Source organism: Monodon monoceros, unplaced genomic scaffold (genome assembly GCF_005190385.1).
Source record: "Monodon monoceros isolate NGI ecotype Baffin Bay Population unplaced genomic scaffold, NGI_Narwhal_1 Super_Scaffold_16, whole genome shotgun sequence".
Classification (NCBI taxonomy): domain Eukaryota; kingdom Metazoa; phylum Chordata; class Mammalia; order Artiodactyla; family Monodontidae; genus Monodon; species Monodon monoceros.
In genome coordinates this window covers 91,532,340-91,558,308 of record NW_021703772.1, presented here as the reverse complement: position 1 = coordinate 91,558,308, position 25,969 = coordinate 91,532,340, and the positions used below count along the sequence as shown (strand labels likewise).

At 40.4% G+C, this 25,969-nt stretch overlaps 1 protein-coding gene across 2 annotated transcripts in view; it reads left to right on the top strand.

The window, feature by feature from the left end:
• Nucleotides 1-24,926, top strand: part of THSD7B (thrombospondin type 1 domain containing 7B) — a 975,661-nt gene extending 950,735 nt beyond the window's left edge. For both annotated transcript variants that reach the window (XM_029224675.1, XM_029224674.1), the window contains 7 exons: nucleotides 5,054-5,213; nucleotides 6,332-6,505; nucleotides 6,606-6,701; nucleotides 9,000-9,082; nucleotides 11,580-11,772; nucleotides 15,314-15,401; nucleotides 23,719-24,926. In XM_029224675.1, coding sequence (XP_029080508.1) covers nucleotides 5,054-5,213; nucleotides 6,332-6,505; nucleotides 6,606-6,701; nucleotides 9,000-9,082; nucleotides 11,580-11,772; nucleotides 15,314-15,401; nucleotides 23,719-23,800 — 876 coding nt within the window. In that variant the 3' untranslated portion in view covers nucleotides 23,801-24,926. The remainder of the gene's footprint in view (nucleotides 1-5,053; nucleotides 5,214-6,331; nucleotides 6,506-6,605; nucleotides 6,702-8,999; nucleotides 9,083-11,579; nucleotides 11,773-15,313; nucleotides 15,402-23,718) is intronic.
• The last annotated feature ends 1,043 nt before the right edge of the window (nucleotides 24,927-25,969 follow it).

Below are 25,969 nucleotides of genomic sequence, written 5' to 3'. Positions count from 1 at the left end.
CACACAGAGTGATATTGCTAGGAAAATAAATAGCCGTTCATTAGGCACTATTTATAATAAGCTGGTTCAGGGGACTTCCAATCTCTTTGGCATTCTCAAAAATTCTCTATCTTCTTGGCTTGTTGGAAATATCAAAGCATTATGCAATTAGGCAAAACCCTGATGCTATGGAAATGCACAGCTTGCTGTAGACTCTATTTCCTAAAAAAGCACTTTTAGGCTTAGACAAAATCTTGCATGTGGGCAGAAAACCAAAAGTGTATGAAAGTTATATTTTAACATTATTGCACGAACCAAGGTTACTACATTTTCCTCAATGATTGCTTTTTATTGACCTGAAATATAAATGCCTAGTAACATCATGATATATCACATACCCAGAACTTTTGCTGGGTCAGCAAAGATCCTCTAGGGCATTTTTCTCTCTGGCTTCTTGTATAAGAAAAAGCACGTTGATTTTCTCTATTCTTATTTTACTGGTTTATCCTTCAGTTCATATTCCAAAGCAGATTTTAATTAGGTAACAATAACTTTGATTATGCATTAAGAAATCTGCAGAGTATTCTCATGGAGATGTTTAGCGTTCCTGTCAGGATGACATTGTCATGCAGCATTATTATCTTGCAGAAGTTAAATGCCCATGTATTTTAATAAGTCCCAGAGGAACAAAAATGTGTGGTACATTTGTTCAGTCTCCTTTTTACAGAAAATAAGGTAACCATGCTAATTAATTAAATAGTAACCTAATAGCTTTAAATATGAATACTTTGTCTTAGTCTAAAACCCTCTTTCCTGAACCTTCAGCAATTTTTTAAGTGCTGCTTGGAATCACAATTAAGAAAATGGAAGGAAGATTTCTCCTGATAATTGTTGAGAAAGTACAGAAAATAAATTCAAAGAATTCAGGAACCCACTGCAGGGGAAGGGAGAGAAAACACAGGAAGAAGAGGGGAAGGATGGGGGACAAACTCCACACTCCATGTCTTACCAGCCATACAACTGCTACTGTACCTCACATGTTCTTTTGTACTTTCCCTTTTACCTTCTCAGGTATCAGGAACCTTTTTTTTTTTAATAGACATGTCTGCCAATTTGTCCCATAGGAACATTAAGGGGAAATGTCAAATGTAATGTTTCAGTTTGCTGTCAAGTATTGAGCTTTAGCCAGAACCACAGGGGCCAGAGTGGTGGGTTGCGAACATTCTCTGTAGCAGTGCTGGTGGGGATAGAGAGGGGGCGTTGTGGCTTCTATTGGAGATACCCGGGCACGGAGGCCCTGGAGACCACGAGAGCAGGTGTATCTAGAAATTTGAGAAGTGTCTCAGATTTCTAGATGAGGTTATTCCCTCACTGACACTTCCAGTCGGGAGGCAACTGGAGTTGGACTCAATCCAGGCAAAGCTCTCAAAAACCAAGGCTGTAGTAATTATTCCTGTGTGGGCACCTTACCCAAAGGAGGCCAGTCAGCATTCTTCCCCAAGAATCTGGAATGGCATTGAAGCTGTTCAAAGATACTGTCTTCAGGAATTCTTAGCTGCCACATTTTCCCACCTTGTAGGTAAAGTTAGTCACTTAGAAGCAAGAAGAACAAAGAAGGTGACGCTAAAAAGCAGAGGCAAAAGAGAAAGTGAATCTTGATGATATTTGAGTTGAGTTTTTCCTGAGTTTGAACTGTACTCCCGCTCTTCAAAGCCTACTTGTGAATGCTTTGTGAGGTAAATTAACACAATATCTTTTCAGCGAGTTGCCTTTTCTTAAACATTTATGTAAGCTGAGTTTGGGGAATTCCTGATTAAAATACACGTGGGCCTCCACCCACAAAGGAAGCGCACTTCTCCCACAGCTGTCCTGCTTCTCCTCGTTCTGTAATACCTGCCAAATGCAGGTTGAAAGCTCATTCACCGGAGGTGGTAGAGATGTTGAAGTGGCTGATTGCCATCAAATGTACCGAACCCTAATAAGAGGAGCTCGCACAGGGCTCAGTGGATATGCCAATCCTGCCTCCATCTGATGTGGAAAGGGATTTGCAAATGGAAATCTTTATCCTCAGGCTTCACTTTTTTTCAGGGTTTCCTAACTCCTCCCAAGTTCTCCAGCTGATAGCACGCATCCACACGTATGCTGCAAAACCCGTTTCGGAGCTCAGACTCTGGAGTCCAGCAGGGCCTCATTTTGGTCAAGATTTTTTCCAGTTCCTCGCTCTGCAGTTTTTGTCAAGTTCTCAAACTCTCCAAACCTCTGTTCTCTTATGTATATCATGGGGGGTAGCAAGAGTAGCTGTTTTGCTAGGGGGTTTTGGTAGGGATAGACAAACTAATATGTAGTGCTGAGCATAGTATCTGACGTTAAGTCCAGAGCTCAATAAATTGAGGCTGTTGTTACAGGTTCGATTACAGCTCTGATTATGATTGTTAGCACCATCTGCTGATCCACATCCGGTGATGCCGATTCAGGGTATACAGAAAGTCCCTTAATGATCTGGACAGGAGAGAGTCAGTGACAGAATCCTTGCCGTTGACCATCTGGTTCTAAGAAACCTGGCTCTGTTTTCAAGCCCTAGCGTGTGAAGCCTCGTGAGTGAGACTGAATGAATGCTTGCTTTATGAATGAAGCTATCATGCTGACGGTGATTTCTCTTCATGTAGCAGCTGTTGTTGTCAAGGTATGAGATTAAGGTTGATCATGGATACATACTAGGAGCACATTATTGTTGGTCTTGGTTTTGAAAGCGATCCCTGATGTAGACTTGTTTCGTGTCATTTCTGCACACCCCATCTCCTGGAATGTCAAACAAAGCTCTAATCAATTGCATCTCCTTGTTACCGGAGGTTCCAGAGAGCAGTAACTTCAAATTTCAGACATGCTACAGTATCTTCAGACTCCAAGTTCACGAACTCTGACGCTCTACAGCGAAACGTACACCTTAGACAATTCTGCCGTGGATCCATCATCTGGAATAATAAGTGATAGAGAGAATCCTATCACTTAGAGAGAATCCCAAACAGAAATTTAACTTACACTAGGTATTTTCCACTTTAGGGAGTGAACATTTACCAGAACATTTGGTTTGAATGAATATACTGTGAATTGGTGTTGAACTTCTACTTCTCCAAAAAAAAAGCACACTTAGGTTCAAAATCAGGGTGCCTGTTTTAAACAATTTCACAGTGACCGTAGAGATGATTAGAGCAGCTATGAGGTATTGATAGACCCAGTGTGGGGCTTGCCCTTGTTAGATAAACAAATCATAATTCTTGTTAAGACGGCTCTAGAAGAGGAGGTGGTCGTTCCTATTTGTGTGTCTACTCAGTTTCATCAGGCCCTACGTTGCTGCAACTCAGGAGGAGGAGAGGAAGAGGCTCCTCCAAGTCTCCCCTTTTCCTTTCTGCCAGTGTGGCTTTGAATCGGAACTTCCTTCTGTAAAGAATTTTTCTCAGCAGCCACTCTGTACCATCCTGTGCATCCGGCAGTCCATCCACAACCTGCCCTTGACGCTCAGCAGCCACTGCCGCAGTGCCCTGACCTGGCTGGTGCTCAGCAGGCCCGTCAACCCCTGGGTCACCTGCTGCACGCCCAGAAGCACTGTCATGGCTGCTTTCGCCGCCCACCCCGTCCCTCTTCGCTCCTGCTGCTGCCACGGCCACAGAAGCTCCCCGGCCTAGCCATGCAGTTTCTGGGTTCTGTTGAGGTGGGAGGGGGGTGGGAAATAAGAAGGAGCTGAAACTCAGTTTCCCAGTACGGAGCCCGGTTGTCTGACTGTCACCTAATAATGATTTGTAACATGGAGCATATCCTTACCTGCAGCAACAGAGCCCGTGCAGAGGGTCATCCTCTCTCTCCCTCTCTCTCTCTCTCTCCATCCGTACCAGTAGTAGTCATGAAAGCTGTAGCTCTTCCACCAATTTCTGGACTTAGTGGGAGCTGAGTAACATACCTTGGAAGTACAGAGGAGTTAATACTCCATGGGGTGAAGGTTGATCAATGAGGACTGAATCCAAGGAGGAGCTACATGTAATGCCTCTCCCTTTTTCCTCCCTCCCCACCTCATGGATGGTCCTACAGCCTGTCTAGAAGATGTTGTGATTGACCGAGAAGCCAGCTGTGTTTGCTCAGAAGTTTAGGCCAGTTGACAACACACTACCTTATATTTCCTTTTCCTCCATGCCTGCGATGGCTCTTTCACCCTCACTCTTGCTATCCCGGGATTTCACCTCCTTAGTGCAGAAGCTTTGTCTTAGGCTCTGTTTTCTGAGGCATTTATGCAAAAACAGAGCTACCCCTCTACGGTTATCCAAATAGCCAGTGGACTTTTTTTGAAGTATGAGCACCTGACTAAAACCGAGGAGGTAATACTCATCTCATGAGTATCTGCTAAAAATGTTACGGTAGGAAATCTTTCATCAGGCAGATGGTTGCGCTAGATAACCACTAAGTGCCTTCCAATTCTAAACTTCTGTTTCTGTGAGACACTGCACAATTTTTTTCTACTCGCCAAGAATAATATAAGCGGGACTTGTATGAAATATCTTCAAAGAATAGTATTCAGCACAGAAGGCATTCTGGGAAAACAACTTCTCGTGGCAATAGAGAAAATCAGCGTTTTACTGGAAACCCAAACCTAATCCATGTGAGAAAGTACTGAATTCCCTACAAAAGAAAAACAAGCAAAGCAAAAGAGAAATATACGCTCTGTGGCTGTACATGCTCTCTTGGGGGAGTGATTATGGACTAGGCCATTTTATCACATACACCTAGACAAATTAGGTATTGTTTTTCTTTTTCAGTCAATCCTGGCTGAGTTCCAAAATGAATCATCATATTCTGAGTGCATAAATTCCAAGGCATAGATTTTCATTTGTACTTTTAGTTGCTCTATCAGCTCTAGGAGAATTGCTCAGGGATGCCTTATTGTCAACAACTGAAAGATAACTCTCAAGAGGAGGAAGCTGCCGGGATATGCAACTAGGGTTTTTTTGAGCAAGAGATGGCAGGAGCCCAAACTTTGAGATGATCATGATTTGGGTAATGCTGACAGCATCCTTTCCCCTGACAGGGTGGAGACTGTGGGGAAGGAGTCCAGACCCGCAGCCTCTCCTGTGTGGTCCACAGTGGTTCAATGTCTCACTGGACTGTACCTGTAGACAATGCACTGTGTGGAGAGATGCCCTTTCGAGATGGCATCCTGAAGCAGCCATGTTCTGTGCCTTGCCCAGGTAGGCAATTTTAAATGATCGGGAATGCCTTCCATGGTGACCTTTCTATTTATTTCTTTTCTGTTAATTTCCTGAGTTCGCTCTCGTCCAAGTTGAAGTTTTTAACTAACTTTAATTCATTTGTCATTGTGGTTATCACTTTGGAATATACCTCACAGCTTCAACAGACGCAAAGTAGGCCAGAGGGGGGAACAAAAGCACTGGACTTGGAAATTTAAGAGCTAAGTTAGAATCTTGTCAGTGTCACTTCACTGGTGTTTTACCTGGGACATACAGCCTGGTCCCTTTGAGCAATGGTTGCTCCATCTAGAAAATGTGTTAATAATACCTGACCTGACAGCACCTAGCACATTGGCCAGCGCTCAAAAGATACTGACGGAATCCATGAGTGGATGAACCCCTGGGTGATGACATGGGTGGGGACAAGTAAGGCTGTAAGTGCACAGAAACACTCTGTTAAACAGTCAAGTTCTATGTAATCGTGAAGGTCATTATTAGTTACAGAAGATTTACGAGTTTATCTTAATCCTAATAACACAGCTTAGCTTATACGACATGAGTTTAAGGTGGCTTAATATATCCTTATAACATGGCATGTAACATATGTGTGTGTAAAAACACATACCTACATATGGACATACATGTATACACATAGATGTGTGTATGTTTAGATTATTAAATTAAACATTCTTTAAGTTCAAAGATATTCCACTTCAGTAACTGACTCATTCCCTTTATATGATTTCTGTGAACATCTACTTTATGATGTTACGCTGCTCTTTAAAAACTGAGTTGATGTAATCTTTACACTTCCTTTTAAAAATGTTATTATCACTAGTAGTCACAGCGTTCTCTAGATAAAACTGCCATGATTGGAAGCAAAATGATGGCAGTGTAGTGTTTGATGCTCTTTTGCTCAACTAGATTAAACCATAGATTACTTCCTCATTCTTAGTATTTTCTAATTAGAAAATTTATCAGTGCAGAATGCATAGTTTCTGGAACCCACCCCATCACTGGACCACCACACAAGTCTCACCGTGAACCTGTGCGTGTAGATGGCGTTAAGGGCCAGTTTTCACGTTCTTTCCTCTGCTCTGTGCTGTGCAATCCTCCAGGAGACTGCCATTTAACGGAATGGTCAGAGTGGAGCACGTGTGAACTGACCTGCATCGAGGGAAGAAGCTTCGAGACTGTGGGTCGCCAGTCTAGGTCAAGGACATTTATAATTCAGTCTTTTGAGAACCAAGACAGTTGCCCCCAGCAGGCTGTAGAAACACGCCCTTGTACAGGTACCAAGAGCACTTTTCAACTCTTAGCCTTGACTGATCAATGCTTCTTCTGCTTTGATGTGACGTATAATAGAACCGCTGTTATCATATTTACTTGCAGGAGGTAAATGTTATCACTACACATGGAAAGCAAGTCTTTGGAACAATAATGAACGAACTGTATGGTGCCAACGTTCAGATGGCATTAACGTCACAGGTATTCCTGCCTAAGATTCATGTGGGCACTTCAAAAAGATCTCTGAGTGTTGCTGGTGGTGAGAAGAATTAGCGTACAAATTATAAGCAAAGGAAGACTGGGCAGTGGCCTTAGACGAGCTTCACGACAAGTTGCCATTAGACCGTTGCATCTTAGAAAGCAAACGCTTCTATTTGAAGTCCCATATATCAGACAACTTAAAAAAATAAGCTGAAACACAATAAGATTTCCTTAAATATCATGATCTGAGACAAAGACTGAAAGAGACAGATGTTAGTTTAAAACAATGGTCTCTAAAATGTTTAAAGATGTACCTTTTCAGTAAAAAGTATTTGAGAACAGATCTCAACGTATTCTAAAATCCTTCACTACTGTGCTAATGTATCATGATATGAAACATGTACAGAAAGTGAAATTAAAAGGGTTGATAAGGATATGATAAAAATTAAAATATATTAATGATGTAAAAAAAACATTTTGCTTTAAATTATAGATGCTTATGTTCAGGTACTGAAAGCTTCACTTTTTAACAATGTGTTAGTCATGATCGTTATTTAATATCTGACTATAGACTGAGGTGAAGGTGTCTTCATTTATGACAGTGAATGCAATTTGATTCTACAAATGGTCTTCTCAGTCATTTGAAAGGGCTTTTTTTTGATGCCTTCTTATCAAAGAAAATTAAATTGTCATTCTTTTTACTTAGTCCTGTGGCTGACTAAGAGCTCATCAGAATAGGAGAATTTTGATTTTTCTATTGGAATAGAAAGATTGTTAGCGTCACCTTTTTCTAGTTTACCTGTTTTTGCATTAGTGGTCGTCCCTTTAATCCACAGTTTTTCCGTACAATAATTTATTTTAAGCTGCTCGTCCATTTTGTAAGTTACGGTTAAAACTTAATATACTGTAAATCTACCTAACCAGGAACACAGAACGCATCACACACTGCAATATGCTGAGACTTAACGGACTGGTAAGGGTTCCACTATCAAATTCTCTGTATGGAGTGCCCAGTGTACATCACGGGGCCATCTGATGAATGAGTTCAGGCTACCAGTGTCACCTGCTAAGTATTATTAGACCTTAATTTCATTCTTAAAATTTTAAATGTTAGATAAACTGTACAAATTCTAACATGTTCTTCCCGACTCCCAGGAGATCCTCTCCCCATGGGGTTCACACACTGCATGGTGGCGATCCCTGGTTTGAGTGCAAAACACCCCCTCCAAACTCTGTTGGCAGCAACGGGGCTGTGCTGGCAGCACGAACACCCACATGATCAATTTCACACCTACCTGCTCATTCCGGATCCTGGTGGTGGTTTGTTTTGTTTTGTTTTGTTTTTCCTGTGAGGATTATTTGTTTTATTTTTTCAAGTAACAGTGAGAGTTCAGCTGTTTCATTCTTAGGGTAAATGTAGATCTATTCCCTACACAGCCGTAAGCCCAAAGCTTTTCGCTAGTTACAAAATCATAAACTATAATTGTTTGACAATTATAGTAATGCAGAGGCTAGAATCTATAAATGCAACCAGTAGTATATAAATATAGTTTAAATATTGCCCTTGAGTAATATGCCAACTCCTTTGCTTAGTACCTCGAATCCAGGAAGGCATGACTAATATTCAGTGATTTTCAGATTATAGAGACATTATTCCATCCATTTTACTCAAAAATATTTAATAAGGACCTGCAAGTACTATGTCAGATCTGTGATTATCCCTCCTGGAGTGTATACATTTGCTGTTAAAAATAGGTGTGGGAGTATGTATGTGACTGTGTGACTGTGTATGCGGGTTGAAATACATTTAAAATGTTACCAAAATGTTTGATATTGTGGTCCCATGAATCGATTAGTGGCATTCTTTTACCGTTTGGTTATTGGGAATTGGTCTAGTGCCTAGTTGGGGTATGCGGGAGATGGAAAAAAAAATATGTAGAAAGATCTTCGCGCATATATATTTTCTGCTCCTGAACTCCACCTGAGATTTCATCAGTTCTTTTACTGATCCTGACACGCACAGGCTTTGCCCTCAAGCATGGCCATATGATAGAATCACACTGCCAATGCGCAGGTATAAAATCTCTACTGTAAACAGCTTCTCTACTGTAGCAGAGTTTCCCATCTCAAACAGCCCTTCCTGGAGTACTGTAATCAATCATATAAAACTGGGCCACACTGTCAGCAAACAGATTTTTTAAAGCTAATACTGTTACAAGGTAGCCAGTGCCAGAGAGGAAAAGAAATGAGTATTCATCATAGAAAAATCTGTAAATGACGGTGGGATTTCCTTTGTAGGAGGCTGTTCCCCTCAGGCACGCCCTGCTGCTATTCGGCAGTGTAACCCGGCCTGCAGAAAACCTTTCTCCTACTGTACACAGGTGAGTCATGTGCTGGAGGCTTGGACAAGTATGGTAATCGCTGTGTTATACGTATGCTGTCTGATGTTCTCCAGTCTCCTGCAGCCCAAGTAGCAATTCCATGGGCCCACGATACCACAGAGAGGCATTTGCAGGAGTAATCACAGCTATTAAGAATTTCTTTCTTTCCAGGGCATGTGTTCAAGAAAGCAGCCTTTTTTTCTCTAAATCCACCTATAGCCGACCCCGTCTTTCAGATATCTCATCTATGTTAGCTCCGTTTATCCTCTATTTATCAACGTGTTCTCAGTTGATTTATTTCCTCCTTCTTAGCCTTTCATATACCTAAACTGTTTTGAAAGATATTAAAAAGGGCATGTTCATATTTGCTAGATATTATGTATTAAAGTTGATTACACTATGATTACTGTGTCTAAATTTTAGTTGATTTTACATAAGTTGAATATGTGGTTATGGGTAATAATTATATGTGTGTGTGTGCATACATTTTTTTAAAGCAGAAATTTTTCTTCCCCTTTCTCTGCCTTAATTCCCGTCAACCACTGCTCAGGAATTAATGCAAAATGTGCCATGTATTCTCAACAGTGGCACTCATTGTGTGCGGTGCGCATAGAAGAAAGGTGTGCCCTGTCTTTTAAAGAAACGAGTTTCTTCTTATAGTGTGTTCTTTCCAAAAATGATTTGGTTAAAAATGGTTCAAATGCTCCATCCTGTTAATATGGCTCTTCTACTTCAAGTTAGGTTAATTCTCTACCACAGAAAAGCGAGTGAGTGATTAAGCTTCCAGTTTGGAAAAAAAGAGACCAGCAGCAACTTCATGGGCTAAGGCTGTTGCTAAGTAGAAGGTGTGGCTTTCCCCCAACTCTCTGGATACCCTCTTTAATAAAACATAAATTACCATTTCCCTCGAAACTTTGGCATATGTGACTGGTTACAACTTTTCACTCAAACTAAACAGAGATGCATCTTGAAAAGATGGCTTTCATAGCCGAGCATATACCAATTTTTCGTAATTAGTTCTCCCCATTGAACACTGAATAGTGTCTTCAGTTAAAACCGCTGGAAATACTATAATAATTGGCATTATTATATGAGTGCTACCTAAACTGGAGGCATTTATTAATTATATGCTTTTCTGACTTTAAAAATAAATATGTATGTATGTATGGCTGTGTTGGGTCTTCGTTGCTGCACACGGGCTTTCTCTAGTTGCGGTGCGTGGGATTCTCATTACGTTGGCTTCTCTGGTTGCGGAGCACGGGCTCTAGGCGCGTGGGCGTCAGTAGTTGCAGTGCGTGGGCTCAGTACTTGTGGCACACCGGCTTAGTTGCTCTGCGGCATGTGGGAGCTTCCTGGACCAGGGCTCGAACCCGTGTCCCCTGCATTGGCAGGTGGATTCTTAACCACTGCGCCACCGGGGAAGTCTCTTGTACTTTTTGTGGAAGATTGTGGTACCCTACTTTTAGTTTTAGTATCTGTTGCTTCTCAAAATCACGTGTTCAAGAGTTGATGACCTGATGCATAAGGACTGATGTGAGTGGCTATTAAGGCTGTTCAGAAAATTCCAGATACAGTTTTATGTGAGGAGCTCTAATAGCAGAGTTATAGAGATTCATAATCGTATGCTTATTTTCTATTCTTTTCTATTGCTTTTATGTTTGCTGAAGGAAGGAAGAGCAGTTATTTTCAGTTTCACTTCCAGAGACAGATAGAAATCCTCGTCCGTTATACTTTATCATAATCCGTTTCTTGGAGAGGTTTATTGTACATGAAAATTACCAAGAACCCACAAATATGAAGGTCATCTTGTCATGACGCCAACTAGGAATGTGATGATGTGATGTGACACTCGGATTACTACAAGATATCAATCTCTCTCTCTCTCTCTCTCTCCTCCCTCTCCTGGACACGTGCCTTTGGTGAAGTCTTTTTTTCTCCACAGCCTTGGGCTGTCTCCTCTGAGTGAAGAACTAAGCCTTTGAGTGGAGAGGCAGTTCAGACTAGTTAGTGATCGATGGCAGAAAATGATAGAGGCAGAAATAGACCTCAAAGAGCATAAAGCTCAAAGAAGATACGTACATAATTCCTGTTGCTTTGCTTCTCGGTGCCAAGGGCAGGTTGGAGTGAGTGGGCAGGAATCTGAAACGGCTGGGGGAAGAGTTGAGGCTAATATTGAATTAGACGCTTTAAACATCTCTGTAAGAGAGAAAAGGTTGTAGTTAATGCCCACTATTGACAAAGAATTGTGATTTCATATTTGGAAGGTGTAAGAATTATAAACCACTAGAAAGAACTGATGATTTATTTAACGGTTGACTTTGGAATTCAAAAAGATGAACTGTTTATTGAATTTTCACCTCTTTGGCAAGTGTGGTGCTGGAAAACCCTAAATTGCCATGACATACCATGCGAATGTTAAGTGCCTCCAGCGGTTAAAGCGTTCTTGTTTCATCTACACAACTCAGTGTGTAACCGTCAACATTTTTTTCTGCTGTAGGGTGGGGTGTGCGGCTGTGAGAAGGGCTATACAGAGATCATGAGATCCAACGGTTTCCTGGATTACTGCATGAAAGTACCTGGCTCAGAGGACAAAAAAGCTGATGTGAAAAATCTTGCTGGGAAAAACAGACCTGTGAATTCAAAAATACATGATATTTTTCAAGGATGGTCTCTTCAACCCCTTGATCCAGGTACATATCGGTTATGAGTCAGAAACGTAAATTCTCTCATGGGGGATCGTGGTTCAGATCGTGACCACTGCTCATGATGGAAAGAATGGAGGCAAGGAGGAGAAGAGGAGAGAAGGGAAAAAGCAACATGGTCTAGTTCAAGGTTTCTCAAATTTGAGTGTTGTGTGGTGTAAAATGTTCTCATGGGGTGGTTGAAGATAAGTCTGTCAATCCCAGTTTAAGAGACACTGACTTAAGGAACCAAAATATTAATCTTTTTTTTTTTTTTTTTTTTTTTTTTTTTGTGGTACGCGGGCCTCTCTCACTGTTGTGGCCCCTCCTGCTGCGGAGCGCAGGCTCCGGACGCGCAGGCTCAGCGGCCATGGCTCACGGGCCCAGCCGCTCCGCGGCATGTGGGATCTTCCCGGACCGGGGCACGAACCTGCGTCCCCTGCATCGGCAGGCGGACTCTCAACCACTGTGCCACCAGGGAAGCCCCAAAATATTAATCTTTAAAAATATTTGAATTGTAAATTATCTCTGCCAAAGACCTTATTTTTATAACTGTGAATTTGTGTATATAATTGAAATTAAAAGCAAAAATTGGAATAGATTCTCAGGAACACGCAGGTAGGTACCTAGGGAAATGTGCAGGGACCCTATCTGGTTTGAGGAACACCAGTGAAATAGTAAAGAGCATCCATTTCCGAGGCCAACAGACCTTAACTGGCATCATAGCTCAGAAGGTCCTGACTTTGCGACTGACTGTAGTTTCTTCACCTCTCCGGAACTGTTTCCTCATCTACGAATCAATCTAGAGGCACCTGCCCTGCACGACTGTCATGACTATTAGCACATTGTCAGGCCTGCAGGACTCAAAAATTAGTGGGTATTAGGGACAAGAAAGAACATTTTTTAGATGCCTTCTGTGTACCCTGTGGTTCCATGCTGGTTGTGGTGCATGACTCATTACGTTCTTGCACATGATGAGATGCCATTATCCCCATTTTAGTGATTAGGATGCTGAAATTGGCAAACTAATTCGACCAAGGACACACCACCAGTAAGTGACAGGAAGGTTTGAAAGGCAGGCCAATAAGATCTTTACAAAGCACTGGTCTCTACTTCCCACTCTGTGAAGTGGGCAGAAAATGAAAGCAAAATTCTCTGTGCCTACTGTACGTACCTCTTCTAGAAAACAAAACGCCGTGAATGACTGAGGGAAGGGAGCATTGAGAGGGAAGAGACACAGAAATCTCAGCCAAAATATACCTTGGGAACTTTCCTCCCAGACCCTAGGCGTTGGCCATACCAAAGTGCCTCAATGACATGCTTAAATGAAGCAAAACCAGAGCCCAGGCACAAAGGACCCTACATCTAGAGGAAGAGACAAGATGTACACTCCTTAACTAACTTTTAAGGATGGCCACAATATCTTACTCAAGCTTTGATTCCTGTGGATGTCGGGGCATATGCCAGAGCTATTCAAAAACATCTTATTCATTTTGTGACGTTTAGTGATTTAGCTAATTTATAGCAATAGACTTAAATTTGAGGGAAGCGTGATATGAAATGTAGCTAGGTTCACCCACTGCTCGTAGACCCTATTTCAGGAAGAGAATTAGGGTGAAGTTCCAGGGAAATGAGTGTTCAAATCCACACTTACCTTGGGAGGTCTCACTAAAGCATCAATAGCACGTATGTGAGTATATGTGTATGTGCATATGTGTGTGTGTATATATATACGGATACACATACAAAGACACAAATACACACATATATGTAGATTCATATATACACTATTGTATGCATATGTATGTATGTGTGTAAGTATATATATAAAATATATATTTAGTCTGGGGAGGTTGGTAACTTTCATTAGGTTCTCGTGATGAGATTGTAAACTTGAGCAGCCTCTCAGGAGGGCAACTGGGCAAAAATCTGTCATACATTTTGGCCTAAAATTTTCCTCCTAGGAATTCATCGTACAAATATACACACGTATACTAAGAGAAGTATGTAAATGATATTCCTTGTATGATTGCTTATTACATAGCAAGTGAGTGGAAATAACCTAAATGTCTATAAGTAGAATAACAGAAAAACAAAAATAGATACAACTGTGCAATATGTCTCATAGAGGTATTAAAAAGAATGAGACAGACCTGTCTTTATGAACTAGCATGGAAATATTTCCAACATATATTGTGACGTAGAAAAGAAGTACCAAAGTGAGTGATACGCACCATTTGTGTCTTTTTTAAAAAGTGCAGGTATTTTGTGTTTGTACTCATTTGCTTGCATGTGCAGTGAAAACTGTAAGATGGTTCGCAAGCAAACTGGTTACAGTGGTAGTGGCTGTGTAGGGCGCTCAGAGAGGGTGGCAGGAAGACTGACTTTTCACTACATTATCTTTTTTTCATAGTTTGAACGTTGATCCTATCCATTATGCTGTCATAAAAAGCTATATTGATTCTTCTTAAGTAACATGGCTTAAAGGTCATGGACCACATACCTCTGTACTAGGGATTGAAAAACACTGTATCTTCCAATACTTCAGCTCTATGAGGTTAAGGGGTAGTAAGATGACAGATGCATTCTCACTCAGGAAAGACTTTTTTTTCTTACTGCAAATGTAAAAAATTCAGAATAGGGCATTTCATCATTAGTGTTTCTAAGAGATAAGAATCAAAGCTTTGTTAAAAGTTGTATGACCACAGAAATATATCATTACTACATTGAAACCTCATTCTAAAACCTGATTGAGGCTTGAAAGTGTCTCGTAAGCAAAAATTGTAACAGGTAGTCATAATACAATGGAAAGTAATTGTGATTTTCCTCCAAACAAGTGTTGTTTACAATAGATGTTGATTGTTTTTCATCCCACGAAAGTCTTTAGCATAAGATTTTGCTATGTTCTTTGGACCCACAGTTAATTACATTCATGTAGTATAATGAACCTTTTGTGTGTATATCTTTCAGAAAGGAACATAGTTCCTTTGAGATGCTAAGGCATTGCTACCATCAGTGCAATTCTAAGTTTAGTTAACTGTGCGCTCATGTAAAACAGAGCAAAAACCATGAGATTTCCAGAAGCAACTCAAATTTATACACACACATGCACACCATACATACAGTCAGGGTATACCTCACACAGTAAAAATCACAAAATAGATCAGACTGGTTGGTTCTATTTTTTTAACTCCAGCAGATAACAAGTCCAGAATAATATATACTTGTACACATATGTATATGTTTTGTAGTACTTTTGTATTAGAAGTATATACAAATGAAAATAAATTCAAAATATCCTGCCAGTTGTTAGATTTTATGAAGTACTGGTTTCTGGTCTTTGTTTGGCATTGTGAAAAAATGATAGACTATCTTACATTTTATATTTTCACCTTTTTTTTGACACTTGATAGCTGTCACATGTGGGTATTTCCACCTATGCTTCTGACTTACGCAAATCTCAGAATTCAGCTGAGAAATAAATAATACACTAATTTAGATAAGAAATAAAGCTTTTGTTGATAAGTTTGTTATTTTCTATTTTAAACAGATGGCCGAGTGAAAATCTGGGTTTATGGCGTTTCAGGTGGTGGTTTTCTTATCATGATTTTCCTCGTATTTACTTCCTACTTTGTTTGGTAAGTACTAACTAGTAAAAAGTTAATATTCCATATTTTCGGGGGTGGCATGTCGTAAGATCATTGGCCATTATAACAGGACCCTTGAACTCACAAATAATCATCAACAGTAGAATTGGTGAATAGTTGAAATGGGAAGTCATTATCTTTATTGTCCTTGTTTGAAATAACATTCTTTTATTTGGTTTTCAAATACTGTCAGGAGGTATAAGAGGCACGTCATTAGTCAGGGCTTTCCCATTTTAGAATTTTGATTCAGATCAGTACTTTTTAGCTTTGATGGCACACTGGCATTTCCTGGCACCTCTTGGGGACTGATATTTGAATCCTAGTCCCAGAGATTCTTTTTTTTTTTTCTTTTTTTAACTTTGCTTATTGAAGTATAGTTGACTTACAATGTTGTGTTAATTTTGCTGTACAGAAGCGATTCAGTTACACATACATATATTCTTTTCCATTATGGTTTATCACAGGATATTGAATGTAGTTCTCTGTGCTATACAGTAGGACCTTGTTGTTTATCCATTTTGTATATAAAAGCTCACATCTGCTCACCCCAACCTCCCACTCCATCCCTCCCCCAACCCCCTCCCCCTTGGCAACCACAAGGCTGTTCTATATGTCCATGAGTCTGTTTCTGTTTCATAGATAGGTTAATTTGCGTCATATGGTATTTGTCATTCTCTGTCTGACTTACTTCACTTAGTATGATAATCTCTAGGTCCATCTATGTTGCTGCAAATGGCATTATTTCATTCTCTTTTGTGACTGAGTAGTATTCCACTGTATATATGTACCACATCTTCTTTATGCATTCCTCTGTCGATGGACATTTAGGTTGTTTCCCTGTCTTGGCTACTATGCATAGTGCTGCTGTGAACATAGGGGTGCATGTATCTTTTTGAATTCGAATTTGTCTGGATGTATGCCCAGGAGTGGGATTGCTGTATTATATGGTAATTCTATTTTTAGTTTTCTGAGAAAGAGTTTCCCATACTGTTTTCCATAGTGGCTGCACCAACTTACATTCCCACCAACAGTGTGAGAGGGCTCCCTTTTCCCCACACTCTCTCCAGCATTTGTTACTTGTAGAGTTTTTAATGATGGCAATCCTGACTGGTGTGAGGTAGTACCTCATTGTAGTTTCAATTTGCATTTCTCTAATAATTAGCAATGGTGAGCATCTTTTTTTTCATGTGCCTATTGGCCATCTGTACATCTTCTTTAGAGAAATGTCTATTTAGGTCTTCTGCCCATTTTTTGAATGGGTTGTTTTTTTGTTGTTGAGCTGTATCAGCTATTTGTATATTTTGGAAATTAAGCCCTTGTTGGTTGCATCATTTGCAAATATTTTCTCCCATTCCATAGGTTGTCTTTTCCTTTTGTTTATGGTTTCCTTTGCTGTGCAAAAGCTTGTAAGTTCGATTAGATCCCACGTGTTTATTTTTGTTTTTATTTCTATTGCATTGGGAGGCTGTCCTAAGAAAACATTGGTACGATTTATGTCAGAGAATGTTTTGCCTATGCTCTCTTCTAGTAGTTTTATGGTGTCATGTCTTATGTATAAGTCTTTTTTGTGTATGGTGAGAGAGCACGTTCTAACTAACTTCATTGATTTATATGCAGCTGTCCAACTTTCCCAACGCCACTTGCTGAAGAGACTGTCTTTTCTCCATTGTATATTCTTGCCTCCTTTGTTGAAGATTAATTGACCATCGGTGTATGGGTTTATTTCTGGGCTCTCTATTCTGTTCCATTGATCCATATGTCTGTTTGATTGATTACTGTAGCTTTGTAGTATGGTCTGAAGTCTGGGAGGGTTATGCCTCCTGCTTTGTTCCTTTTCTTCAGGATTACTTTGGCAATTCTGGGTCTTCTATGGTTGCATATGAATTTTAGGATTATTCTAGTTCTGTGAAAAATGTCATGGGTAATTTGATACGGATCACACTAAATCTGTATATTGCTTTAGGCAGTATGGCCATTTTAACAATGTTAATTCTTCCCACCCAAGAGCATGGGATCTATCTTTCCATTTCTTTGAGTCATCTTCAGTTTCCTTTATTAATATTTTATAGTTCTCAGCATATAAGTCTTTCACCTCCTTGATCAGGTTTATTCCTAAGTATTTTATTTTGGGGGTGCGATTTTAAAAGGTATTGTATTTTTACATTCCCTTTCTGATATTTCTAGCCCCAGGGAATCTGATTTAAGCATCCGAACAACCTGACCACATGCAGGAATAATTAAAAGTGCCCCAGGTATTTCTAATATCCAGGCAAGGCTGAGAACCATCACTCTAGCTAGCTCTTAAATTTTCTTCTCAGAATGACCAATTTTGACCAGTTATGTTAAATTGACCAGTTGTAGGTTCAAACAACCTATTAGTACATTTTGAATAGTAGAGCCAGCGGTTTTATCTACATTGACCAGCCATGAGAGAAAATTTAACTGACTGTCCATTCCAGGAACCCCAATTTGTAAGTGACTAGTTCCTAAAAATACGTTATTCTCAGAAAATGATGAGTAGCTTATTGTATAGAATATAGTTCATTTGATGAGCTGGTCTTGAAACCAGACAGAAGTAAATACATTTGAATGTTTTCAAGTGTGTTGAGAATATTTTATTAGCTTCCTAAGAAGAATTTTCAAAGGATTTTAATTTTCATGAGATCAAAGTGTTCCTTTTTTTCTCTAAATCAAGATATTTATATCCATCATCTAACTATTTCCTTGAGAATTTTCACCCAAGTTTTAATTGCAGCTCAAATCCAGTCTTTGTATTTCTAGCTTGTACTTCCAAGGTTACACAGGTTTTTAAATCTTTGCTCTTGGTCGGTGAAGGTTAGTGAAGAAAATTAAGTGACTTTCATTTTTTCTGCCACCTATAGTGATTGAAATTGAATTTCTAGAAGTTGGATTTCTATCCAACTAATATTTCCACAGTGTTGTAGTGAAAAGGAACACCTTCAGTTAGTCGTTTACCCCAGAATCAAATGATTCGACCAGTTATGTTTGACTTGGTAAGTTTTGTGAGTATTGTCTAGGTCCTGTCTTAATGAACAAATGTGAAGTGGAAAGCCCTATATGAGGTTGAGAGTGAAAGGAAGCATTCACCAGAAGCAGGAAAAGGTCTTAAATTGCAACAAAGAACATAAAGCGTTGACAGAAGAGACACTGCTCTCAAAGCAATGGCCCAATACAGTGTTAGTCTGTGAAAGCTTGGCTTGGATGTGTTCTACTTCATAGCCACATCCCCAATTCCAGATTCTATGGTTCCTTCTTCCCTAGAATATCTAAAAGATTAAAAATTAATAACCGTCATAAATTTCACCCTTTTACATTTCTCCATTTCCTTCACCTTAAAATTGTGTTACCCTTAATCCAGTCCTTCAACAATAAATATTTATTGTGGCCCTTTCTGTATAACTCTAGGTGCTGGGGATTAATTAGGTGCCTCACTGAATTCTGATGACAAACATATAATTTTCTGGAAAATTTTTATTATAAAAGATCAATGGAATTGCCCCTTACTTTTTTGTGGCCAAATTATATAAATATTTATGTACAGTATTTCTCATACCTATTTTTTTCATCCCCAGTGCCCAGCCTTAATAATCCCCTGTTGGAAGTAGCACAGTTACTTCCATATTTGGATTCTTTACAAATGCTGCCTTCAGCAGTCTGTAGCCAGATGAATCATCCTAAAACTTAGCCAAGTGATCAGCCCCTTTCCTCCTCAGACAGACACCCACTGACAGCAAAATGAAAGTCATGTTCCGGCTGCCTTACCACCAGTCAATTAAAGTCTTCCACTATTTGAGCCCAAACAACTCTTTCAACTTCATTTTCTACTGTTTCCCTATACCCTGGTGTGTTGATAGGCCTATTTATTTATTTAGCTGTGCCGGCTCTTAGTTGTGGCATGTGGGGTTTTTTAGTTGCTGCACGTAGGATCAAGCTCCCTGACCAGGGATCACACCCGGGCCGCCAGGAAAAAAAAAATCGAATATTCATACATCAAACAAAGTGCTTTGCATAGATTGCCTTATTCAGTCTTCATAATAATCCAATGAGGCGTTGCTAATATCACCTTCATTTTAAAGGGGGAGTAAGTAATCCTCAGAAAAGTTGAATAACTTACATAAGGACATCAGCCTGGTGAAATCAACTCCAGGTTTGTCTTAACCCCCAAATGTACACTCTTTCCACTGGACTTTCAATCTCTGTAGTCTCTTTCCCTCGAGTAATCCTAAAAGCTCTTTAGACTCGAGGTAGTGTCTACACCTTTCACATTTTTTAGGGGCTCTTCATTTCCCAAGTAAGCTACAGACCTATTGATATCAAAACATTTACTGTTATATAGGAGCTGCCTAAAGAATCCAAATAGGTGTTTTCACACCATCTATTTCTATTAAATAGCTTGCAGAAGAGTTAGAGGATGACAGTTTTGGAGATTTTATAGTTTCTCCCCCAAAATAAAAAGCTTAGGACAAGAGAGCGCCTCTAATAAATATGCCAGTTGTTAGGTGTACACTTTAGATGAAGGCAATTTAATAACACTTGGACATGTTTGTGAGAAAAATAGTCTTCTCGAGGACTGCTTCGTTCGGATATGGCCGTTTGCATGTCTGCCATTAGCATCTGGAGTTTTTGAAATAATATTACTGATGCCCGGCTCCCCTGGCAATAAGGACTCATGAGGTAATTTAGTGGGGACGACCACTGGGTGAGCTTGTAGGTAATCTAGACATAGTGCCTGGAAATTACTCAGAGAACTGCAGCTATTCTACCTTGCTCAGCACAGCGCAGGAAAGGGGCTCTCAAATTTGAAAGTTTGAAGGTGGTGTCGCCGCTTCCGAGGCCCGGGCCTCCTGAGTAGCTGCCTGTTAATGTCTTCTGGTCTGGGGATGGGTCCTTGTGGCTTGACTTCAAGAGTGCTGAGAAGTGCCAGCACTTGCCTGCCCGTTTACAATGAGCTCACTTTTCTGGCTTAATGGGTTTATCCTTTGCTAAAACGCAAATGGTCATGGAAGAGGTGACTTTAAAACGTGTCCATCAATGATCTCTTACAGCCGGGGTTGCATACTGGTTTTCTCCCTTGGGCCAACTCTGAAAGTGATGGTGGCTGTCAAGAGTGCTCCGTTAGGAAGAGTTATGAGGCTGTTCCTGGGCTCAGCAGTAAACAATAGTGTGATGGATGGGAGACGTCCACCGCGGGTACAGGATGCCTAGCGGTGGCGGCGGCCCATGGGCCAGGCATTGGTGGCTCCTGATTTAGTAGGAGTGAGGTGGTCACACCTTCCCCGATACCAGAGTTGAGGAGAGAAAGTGACTTACAAAATGGTTCCTAAATGAGCTGCCTAATAAAGGAAAGGGAACAGGGACTTCGAAGGACAAGTCTCCTATTTGCTGCCTGTGCAGAGGGCAGCCTCCCACTCAGCTCTTCCTCTTAGGGCTCTTTTTAACCAGCCAGGAAGCTTTGTAAAGCCACAGCTCCCCAGCAAAGTCACCATCTTATTCAGTGGTTGCTAACTTTTAAACTCTCTAAAAGTTCTCGGATCTCGCACATTCATAGACGTGACTTTAGTATCTGTCTATTGAGAGCTTACACAGTATGAAAAGATGCATATGAAATGAAGCCTTCATCACAACCATCCCAACACACACCACGAGCCACAAAACTCCAAGACCTAGATACTGGGAGCCCCCTTTCTCTTTTTTTTTTCCCTAGAGGTGAACACAATGTTCATAATAATTCCATACCTGGAAGCTGCTATAAAAATCTGTCTCATATTTGAGCAGAATTTTCCAGGCACAGTCCTAGAGGCTGGCCAACTTTATTATTGTCTCTTTTCTTAGTTTACGATGTCGTATTAGTTTCAAGTGTACAGCAAAGTGATTCAGTTATACACTCACACACACACATCAGTTCTTTTTCGGATTCTTTTCCATTATAGGCTATTACAAGATGCCGAGGAGAGTTACCTGTGCTATGCAGTAGGTCCTGGTTGTTTACCTAGTTCATATAGAGTAGTGTGTATATATTAATCCCAAACTCCTAATTTATCTCTCATCCCCCCATCCACTTTGGGAACCAAATATTATTGTCTCTGTAAAGATCCAGCCATCTCTATCCCTCCTCCCCACGCCCCAGGACTCAGCTCTCCCATTTCTCTGTCAAATAAACAGCCCTTAGCCAACGCCAAATAGAACAAAATAATGCCATTTGCAGCAAACGGATGGACCTAGAGATTGTCTGATTTACTTCGCTCAGTATGACAGAGAAAGGCAAATGTCATATGATATTGCTCATATGTGGAATCTAAAAAATGGTACAAATGAACTTATTTACAAAACAGAAATAGAGTCACAAATGTAGCAAACAAGCTTATGGCTACCGGGGGGAAAGAGAGGAGGATAAATTGGGAGATTGGGATTGGCATATACACACTACTATCTATAAAATAGATAACTGATCAGGAGCCTGGGCCTGGCAATATGACTAGAGACACTGGAATATACATATATTTAATATAGGTAAAGTTGAATGTTATTCAGATAATTACAGCAACTGCTCTTGAGAAGCGGAACAGACCTGGGAAACGGGAAATCATAGGCCGAGGACGCCTCTACAGAGAATTTAAAGCATATTTCTTCCTCCCCTCTGCTGAGAGGCAGGTGTTTGCCTGCAGCCAGCACTCAGCAAGTCATACACTGAGCACCTGCTACACGCTGGGTGCCGGGTAGGGACACAGTAGGATCTCTGGTTCCTTGTAGTTGTAATTTACCTCTTTAGCATCTATGAATCGCTCCAAACATCAAAATTTCTCCTGACTTAGAACCTGCGTATTTTAACCTAGGAGATTCTCCCTACAACCATGTTATCAAACATCTTTTTCTTTTGTGGTAAAATTCACATATCAAACGATTCTCTAATTTAACCATTAAGTGAAAGATGCCAGACCCCAAAGGCCACACATATAGTATGATTCCATATGAAATATCGAGAATAGGCAAATTTACAGAGGCAGAAAGTTGATATGTGGTTGCCAGGGACAGAGTAAGAGAACGGAGAGAGACTGCTTAGTGGGACCAGTTTCCCTTTAGGGTGATGGTTATGCAACACTCTAACACAGTGTTCGAAATGCCAGCCAGTTGTACACACTGAAATGTTTGTTTTTCATTTACATTCACTCGAAGTATAAAAATTAATACATACAGACAAAAAAGTTGTTTCCACCAAGTGCCTAATTAATGAATTGGATAGAGGGAGGATGCACTGAAGGGTTAAAGGCATTTGTGCTGTGTGTTTTAGATGCATTTACATTCCAGGCTGTGCCACTCACTCAGTGACTTGAGGGAAGGTAAATAACTTCTCTAGTCCTTCTCCGTCAAGTAGCGGTAATCCTAATGCCTCCCTCTCAGTGCTGTCCTGGGATTTATTGAGATACCTTCTGTAAATCCTCAGCACAGGGCTTGGCACTTGATGGCTCTCCGCTGCTGAGGACAACCCGAAGAGGGCTGAGCTCTGAAGTCACAGCAAAGCCAAGGCACTGAGGAGGGAAGGGAGACAGAACGGTGGGAGGTGGGGCACTGTGTGGTAGAATTCAAACTATAAATACTCCTCAACTGAGATTCACGCATACTGAGAATCAAAGGGCGTAATGCAGCATGTTTCGCCCAGATCTGGGGCATCGCTGTGTGATTTGGGAATGTAACTCAATCAAGTTCAGCTTCTCTCTCTGTGAGAAGGAATGGCAGCCCTCCCTGATCTGGCAACGTGGTTGACCTCAGGGAGAACAGAGACCAGGGGAGAATAGCTTTGCCTGGTGCAGAACCAGTGAACTTTTCCTGACTGACAGGCTCTGGTGACTTGGCAGCTAGATGTCAGGATTCAGGCCAGAGCAGAAGCGTGTTTACTTGAAAACAAGAGCAGAGTAAGGCACGGGAGTCTGGCTGTGCTAGCTACTTATGATGTTATTAAACATCTGTGCTGTGGAGGTCGTAGTAGTTCAGGAATTAGTTAGCAACAGATGTTCGCATTACTGCATATAAACAAAGGAAAGTAGCCTTTACCAAATTCATTGTTTCCGCTAAACCATTTTTAAGATTTAGAAAAAAAAAAAACAAAAACCAAAGGCTTCTCCTGGTTTAAGGGTCAAAGTACACCAATATTCCAAAAAGGAACCCACCAGTCCAGAGAAATCAATCTTTTGTCTAACCACTTGGATTTCTGTACCTCACAATTGTGTCTGGCACGTGAAACAGAGCTCTGTGAACTTTCTTTATCTCAGGAATTCTTTTCCCTTTACAGCAAGAAGCCAAAACCACATCAAAGCACACCTCCCCAACAGAAGCCTCTGACCTTAGCCTACGACGGAGACTTAGACATGTAACCTGAAAAAGAAATCCAAATGTAGACATCAACTGCCTTAACTGCTTTCTCTTTTGTAGCTCTCAGAATTCTCAGTTTTTTGAGGAATCTCATGATGCGTTAATACGAGGCAGGATACAAATATTGTGAAAGTAATATTGACTCAACTTCATTTGGACACGGAGTCAAGAAATATTTTGTCTGCCATTTTGCTTTCAAGGTGTTTGTGGGTGTGTTTAATTCTTTGATTTCCCCAAGGGACCTGAAAACCCTTCTCTTCCTGCTTGGAAATGGGAAGAAGAAAACATGATGGAATTCCCACAGACTCGAGTATAAACTTTATCCTTAGCAGCATGATGACAATCCAGAGGAAAGTCCAACCAAGGCATTTACTGTAAATGATGAGTCGCCTGACACTGCATTGTTACGCACTATGTTAGTGCAAATCCTTATTCTTCCCATACTTCAACACTGAGTTTTCTAGAGCGTACATCAGTTCAAAGACTTTCAAATTGGATTGCTTATTTTCATGAACATAGAGAGAATGGGTTACCATTTCAGAAATTCTCTGAGTTTTTACCTCTACAAATTGTATTTTGTTTTGTAGCCGGGGCATGATGGTACTTCATGGGTTGCATCTATTGAAAACAAATGGAATGTGTGTAATTGCTGGACTAGATGAAAGCTAGGTGGTTTTGAATGAAATGTGTATTGAATGTTTGTTAGGGTGTACAAATGAAGTAATAGGTGGTTATATTGGAGAAAGAGGTAAATTAATTATTTCATCACTAAAACTGTGTATTTGAACAAAAACTTAGTCATAGAGCATTAACCATACACAGTCGTAATTCAGTTTAATGATGAAAAACGCTGCTTTTGTAATTTCAATTTTCTTATTGAATATTTATAAATTCTTTTTCTGAATTTAATTATCTGACCTCATTTAATATATATCGAACGCTGATCCTGTTTGTAGCAAGTCTTGCTTTTATAAGGTTTCAAAATCTAAAACAACACATGAAAAAGCTGAAACCATTTTATGAAGATCGATGTTTGTAACTGTAGATGTTGGAAAGTAAGACGGTGCCATCTTGTGGTATTGACTTGTATTTATAGCAAATAAAGTGCTCAAGAGACTGAAATGTTAACTGTTGCAGACTTCTTATTCCCTACTGATAGAGCCCATGCTTTGACGAAAACAGCTTTAATAACAGATTCCCAGTGTCACTGTTTTAGAGGTTGACAGCTGAAATCACTGACAGAGAAAAAGGACTCTTACCCCACATTCTCAGCACTAATGGTTATGCTATAAAATGGAGCCAAGCATGATTACACAGAGTAGCTTTGAAGGAATATTTAAAGCTTAGCTAACATTAGAACAAACCGCTGTAGTAATAATAATGCAAACACTGACACGTAAATGAACTGAGAGGCCCGAGAAAATGGAACTGTTTGTTTGTTAGAAGTGTGATACGATGAGCAAGACAGAGGATGTTTTTATTTATACTAGGACATTTGATAACCATTTTAACACTAATTGATTGATTTTCTTCAGTGGCACCATCGTTTTAAATGAAAAAAGTACATGAAAAGAGAATAGCTTATGTCAATACTGTGGTTGAGGAAACAGCTCCTAGAATTGTCCTTTCATTAGTTCACTCTAGCTAAAGCTTCAGTAGTCTTCATGGTAGTTCAGGAGATCCTGCTTCGGAGATCGAATCCTAGCCGTGCACTTTACTGCCTGTATGAGCCTATGCAAGGATGACAAATTGTCTCTGCCTCAGTTGTTTGACTCACAAAGTGAGATAATGAAATCATTTTCCTCCTTAGGTAGACATTAACAATAAATGTAAAAGGGGGTTCTGGTTCAAGATGGCGACACAGAAGAATTCTGAACTCACCTCCTCCCACAGACATGCCAAATCCACAGCTACCTATGCAACAGTCCTCCAAAAGAAATCCAGAAACTAGCCGAGTGACTCCTACACATCAGGCACACAAGAAAAAACCCACATCAAAATGGGTAGGAGAGGCTGAGACACATTCTCTCCGTAAGCCCCACCCCTGGTGCAGTGACCCTCATCAGGAGACACAATCCCCAGCTTCTCTCTGAGAAGTAAAAGGTTTGAACCCCACATTTCACCCCAGTTTTTAAGACCTGCACCTGAGAGACAGGCGTTCAAAACATCTA